The 6,025-nt window shown below is 41.5% G+C and overlaps 1 protein-coding gene across 1 annotated transcript in view; it reads right to left on the reverse strand.

Moving 5' to 3' along the window:
* GUCY2C (guanylate cyclase 2C) overlaps window positions 1-6,025 on the reverse strand; it is a 103,552-nt gene that overhangs the window by 65,894 nt on the left and 31,633 nt on the right. Inside the window, exon 11 of the mRNA XM_011990839.1 lies at window positions 1,827-1,908. Coding sequence (XP_011846229.1) covers window positions 1,827-1,908 — 82 coding nt within the window. The remainder of the gene's footprint in view (window positions 1-1,826; window positions 1,909-6,025) is intronic.

The following is a 6,025-nucleotide window of genomic DNA, read 5'->3' on the forward strand; positions in this document are numbered from 1 at the left end:
AAGAAGCTGAGATTACAGGTGCCCGCCACCATGCCCAGCTTCTTTTTTGTATTTTTAGGAGATTTTTACCAACGGGGTTTTACCACGCTGGCCAGGCTGTTCTCGAACTCCTGACCTCATGACTTGCCTGCCTCGGCCTTCCAAAATGCTGGGATTACAGGCGTGAGCCACCGTGTCCGGCCACCAACATCATTTCTTAGCTGACACATAGTGTCATCTTTGTCATATTATAAGTTCTTGCTTGTGTTTGGTTCTGGAACTGATATTCATTGACCTGTTTTGTCCCTAGTTTGCCTTTGCTTTTTGGTTATTTGACAAACTCATACTCACCTTCTCAAAGCCATGCCTTCCTTAATGTCCCCTAAGCAGAAATGATTATTCTCTTCATATGCTTCCATCTAAGTCTGAGTATTCTTCGAGTAAATGCATATAAAATAGCATATTACTGACCCTAAGACCTGGAGGCAAGTAGGATGAATATCAAGACCTTAAAGGCTCTTGGGCCCTCACCTCTGTACCCCAGGAGACTCTTGGGACTCAGCAGAGCCAACTGTCATTCATACTGAATTAGGGGATTTCTTAAATGGTTTGCTAGTTTTCTTGCATAGGCTGTTGTAATGGCAAACTGCATGTGTACCACCTGTCTGCCAGGCCCCCTTATGGGCATAGCATTGCACTGGCCATTAGGAAGCCCTGTCTCTGCCTCCTATGTTTAGAGACAATGAGAAACACCTGTTATTATCTTTGATCTTGTGATTTACCCCTATCTTAAACTGATTCCCATTTAGACTTGCTTTTAGGGGGAAGTTTTGGTTTCTTCTCACTCTTCACTAAATGGTAATGGTCACCACACACTGTAGACCATCACCTATATTTCTGAGCAACACAGTTACAGGAGCCAAGCACTGTTGTCAGATTGAAGAAAATAGTCTACTTCCTTTTCTGGAGAAAACATCAACATTATATGGCAGGCTGGACATTCACATGAGAAAGAATAATGACACACAGACCAAAGTGTATAACACACAGATAAAACTGTTGTCTTGTTGAGCTAGGAAATGCAAGTGAACCTGGTAGTATAATAGGGTATTATAAGTTTGGCATTTAACATATGCAGATTAGGAGGTAGTGTGGTATTTACTCACTCATTTATGTATTCAACAAATATTTCTTAGTACACACAATGTCTCTAGCTAGGCATTTGGTAGATCCAAGTTGAGCCGAAAAATCTTGGAACTGATGGTGAGAAGGCTTGAGTTCTAGTTCTGGCCCCACCCACTACCTAGTGATAAGATTCTAGACAAGCCATTTGAGTTTCTGGGCTCTCTCTCCTCAGGCTAAAATAGGAGATTTGGAATAAATTGTTTTCTAAAACCTCCCCCAGCCTAAATAGCATGCAATGTAATGAGTTTGATGTCTCCCACGATATACCAACATAATAAAAATAACTATTTTCATCTATATATGCTTATTATATGGTAGTTTGTATACACGTTCCATTTCTAATCCTTCCAACAGCTCAGATGAAGAAATTGAAGCTAAGTTACCTGTTTAAGTCACTAAGTAACATGCTTAAGACCGCAGAACTAGTAACTCAAAGAACTGGGATTTGAGTTCAGGCATCTCTGGCTCCAAAGCCCTAATCTATTCACTCAATAATATTCTGCCCTTCACATAGTCTTTGATGCAGAATGTCTTCATTATCTTAGGTCAGTCTACAGGCCTCTTTGTGAATATTCATCATCAGCAGCAGACAACAGGCCTCTCCTGCTTTCCCTCCTTGCCTCTCTGAATACCGAGCACAGGCATGATAGAGGCGACTGTACCTGAGCATCAGGAGAGCGACAAGCAGGAGCAGCACCACAGCTCCGGTGAGGGTGAAGACTGCAATCATCAGGATCTGAGGGCCTGTGGAGGAAAATGCGTTAAGAAGCACCTTTGTCAAGAGAGCAAAGGCATTTCCAAGATTCTAGCTGTACAATGTAATTTGGGGACGGGAAAAGAGAACCCTTTAAAAAAATTGATCTTTTAGCCCGGCGCGGTGGCTCACACCTGTAATCCCAGCACTTTGGGAGGCTGAGGCAGGTGGATCACGAGGTCAGGAGATCAAGACTATCCTGGCTAACACGATGAACCCCTGTCGCTACTAAAAATACAAAAAATTAGCCGGGCATGGTGACGGGCGCCTGTAGTCCCAGCTACTCGGGAGGTTGAGGCAGGAGAACGACGTGAACCCGGGAAACGGAGCTTGCAGTGAGCTGAGATTGAGCCACTGTACTCCAGCCTGGGCGACAGAGCGAGACTCTGTCTCAAAAAAAAAAAATTATCTTTCATTAATTTCTCTCTGGTAATGTAAGTCCCGTGTCTCTACTCTCTGAACAGTCAGGGAAAGTGGCTTAATTTTGGCTATTCTGACAGCATATACATCTCTATTCTTTCTAACAGCAATCACCAAATGTTACACAAACATAAAATAGTTCACAGCACACAAAAAAATGTTGGTGCTAGAAGTCTACCTGGTGTCCTTGAAACCAATATACCTAAGAAGGGTTCATAGAGGATGAGACATATTTTTGTTTTTGTTTTTTTTCTTTTTGAGACGGAGTCTCACTGTCACCCAGGCTGGAGTGCAGTGGTGCAATCTTGGCTCACTGCAACCCCTGCCTCCCTGGTTCAAGTAAGTCTCCTGCTTCAGCCTCCAGAGTAGCTGGGATTACAGGTGTGCGCCACCATGCCAAGCTAATTTTTATATTTTTTGTAGAAATGGGGTTTCGCCATGTTGCTGGTCATGAACTCCTGGCCTCAAGTGATCTGCCCGCCTCAGTCTCCCAAAGTGCTGGGATTACAGGCGTGAGCCACCACACCCAACTGAGACAACTTGTTTTTAAATACAGAGCACACACCGGAAGAAAAGTCAGTCAGTATAGAACATTAAGTGACAGTGTTGCATGCCAGTTCTTTCTAAGCTCTCCTGGGTTAGTGAGGGAAGTCAATGAAGAATGGGATTTTATTTACTAGAACGCTAGTGTGTGGGTGGAGTTGTATAGATGGAGTAAGCTGACAGACTGTCAGAAGAGTAAGTGGAATCCAGGAAAATGTGGATCCAACCCAAGGAAGCACTGAAGCAGTGTCTGAGTATGCAAAAGAATACTCCTACACAGAGAAGGACAGCAACAATAAGACCGCATGGGAAAGTCGTGGTTCATATATGCCGCAATGAATCCCTATTAGGAAGTCAGTAGGCTCAAGAACTAAAAACGGAATAGATTCCAAGCAATAGACAGAATGTGGAAGAAGCTGGGAAATGATTAGGAATATGATGAAGAAGACATGTTTCTTTATACAGCAAGGAAAGAAAAGAGAAACCCAATCAGGAATTTTAAGGAAAAAATGTTCCTGGAAGGCATAGTCCAAAAATGAAACAAAGTAAAATGTGCCCTGACTTTGAGAATTAGGTATTTAAAAAGGAGAGAAAATCAATTTTCCTTTGTGGTACAAAAGGGAGACATTGGGGCTATATAGAAAGATGTTGGCCGGGCATGGTGGCTCATACTTGTAATCCCAGCACTTTGCGGGGCTGAGGGGCAGATCACCTGAAGTCAAGAGTTCAAGACCAGCCTGGCCAACATGGCAAAACCCTGTCTCTACTAAAAAAACAAAAAATTATCTGGGTGTGGTGGGTGCCTGTAATCCCAGCTGTTTGGGAGGCTGAAGCAGGAGAATCACTTGAACCCAGGGGGTGGAGGTTGCAGTGAGCCAAGATTGTGCCACTGCACTCCAGGAGACACAATGAGACTCCATCTCAAAAAAAAAAAAAAAAAAAAAAAAAAAAAAAAAAAGAAAGATGTTATTATGTATACACAATGAAAATGTTTCCTTGTTTTCAACTTATAGAATCAAGTTATAGGTAAAGAACAGAGGTCTTTATTTTGGTTACCAAATAAATATTATCAACCCTGGCAAAGACAAAATATAGGAGAAGTTTGGAGATGGGAAGGAGGTAGAAGAAAGAATTGTGGCACTAACATCTTCATCTTACAAAGTGGGAGGCAAGATATTTTATATACAACTGATAGGACAACACTAGAAGCTCACGCATATTAATTAAAATGAAAAAGGTGTTCAATAATCGTACTGACAAAAAAGATATAACTATATGGGAAGAAGTGAGAAAGAGGGCTAGCGAAGATGAGCTAAATCTTCATGTATCAATACAAAAAATTAATAGATAACTGCTAAAGCTTATACATCAAGAAATAGAAGCATCTTATTTAGATATGCAAAACACTAAAAGCAGAAATGACTGAGAGAGCGGAGATGCGCAGAGGTGGGATCAGGCACATTCACTTTCCATTGGGAACACATCTGCTACTGGATTTTAAAATCATGTGTGTGAATTTTTCTTTTTCTGAGACAGAGTTTCGCTCTTTTTGCCCAGGCTGGAGTGCAATGGCACGATCTTGGCTCACTGCAACCTTCGCTCCCCTAGGTTCAAATTCTCCTACGTCAGCCTCCCAAGTAGCTGGGATTACAGGCACATGCCACCACATCCAGCTAATTTTTTGTATTTTTAGTAGAGGTGGGGTTTCACCACGTTGGCCAGGCTGGTCTCAAATTCCTGACCTCAGGTGATATGCCCACCTTGGTCTCCCAAAGTGCTGGGATTACAGGCGTGAGCCACCGTGCCCAGGCATATGTGAATTTTTCTGTGCTAAAATATAATGGATGTAGGTGCCCCTGAAAAGGAGGTATTAGGATCTCTTTATGAAAGCAGCATCCTAAACGCTCACGCTGTATTCTCTATCATGGCACCGTAATCTAAACTCCTGGGGGTACAGGCCATGTCCTACTTATTCATTCCTGTTCATCCTTATACCTTTGGCACCCAGCACGAGACCTGGTATGTGGTAAAGTATCAATAAAAATGGCTAATAAAAATAATAGAAGAAAAACCTGGCCCTGGTCATCTTATTGTCTGAGAAGAGGCAAGGAGAAGGTGCTTGGACATTAAAATACATAAAGACTCCTGTGCCATTAGGGGTCTCATGCCACGTGTATTTTAAAACTGTTTTTGTTTAATCACATTATGTCCTTCTGAAGTAGATGGTTTAGCTTGGGGTAAATACTACAGCTCCTTTGTATAAGGGCTGAATTTGAAGGGTTTATGCTTTGCAAACATGTGATTTTGCCTCTATTACCTTGTTTTGTGTTCAGGGGAAATTTTCAATGGTGAAAATGTGAACTTCGGATTTCTACTCTCAACTGAGCAGAAATAAATTCATACTTTGGAGTTGAACTTGCATTATGGGCACATCTAACTGGTGAATTCTGTTTGTTACCACAATCACTGCTTCCATCACTATCACCACCATTGCCACTACCACCATTCTCACGCCCTAAACCCCAGACAGAAAACAAAAGTGAGTACAAGAAATACATTTTCAACACTCACTGGTCTATCAAATTCTATGAAATTTGCACATCCCCTAGACTAGAGTATAAACTGGAGGGAATATGGGGACTCCTCAGCCCACCTCAATTCTCTGCCTCCTACAGTATGAACATTTCACTGTACTAGATATAATTATAATATTTATATATAGTACTTAAACATACTATGTAAATGTAGTCATTTTTAATTAAACAAGCTTTTTAGTTTTGCCTTTTAGATAAACGCAGTATCACGATCTAAATTCCAAGGTTAAGCTTCTGCTGCCTTCTGGTGGCTGCTGTAGTTATCGCATTCTATTTAACTCATCTCACAATGAATGAGAGAGTATAACCTCTAGGTCAAATGATATTACGGTTGGAAGGAACCTGATAAACTCTTGATTTAACAGGGGAAGAAACTCACACTTAGAAAAGAGAAATAAATTGACTGAAATTAACAGTATAGATGAATACTGAAGTCCAGAGTAGAAATATACTCCATTATCTCACGTTGTCATTCATTCATTCATTTATTCATTCCAAGGCTCTGTGTTGGGGCAAGGAGATATGAATAAAGAATAAGCCCTGAGGGTGC

This window comes from Mandrillus leucophaeus, unplaced genomic scaffold (assembly GCF_000951045.1).
Source record: "Mandrillus leucophaeus isolate KB7577 unplaced genomic scaffold, Mleu.le_1.0 Scaffold383, whole genome shotgun sequence".
NCBI lineage: Eukaryota > Metazoa > Chordata > Mammalia > Primates > Cercopithecidae > Mandrillus > Mandrillus leucophaeus.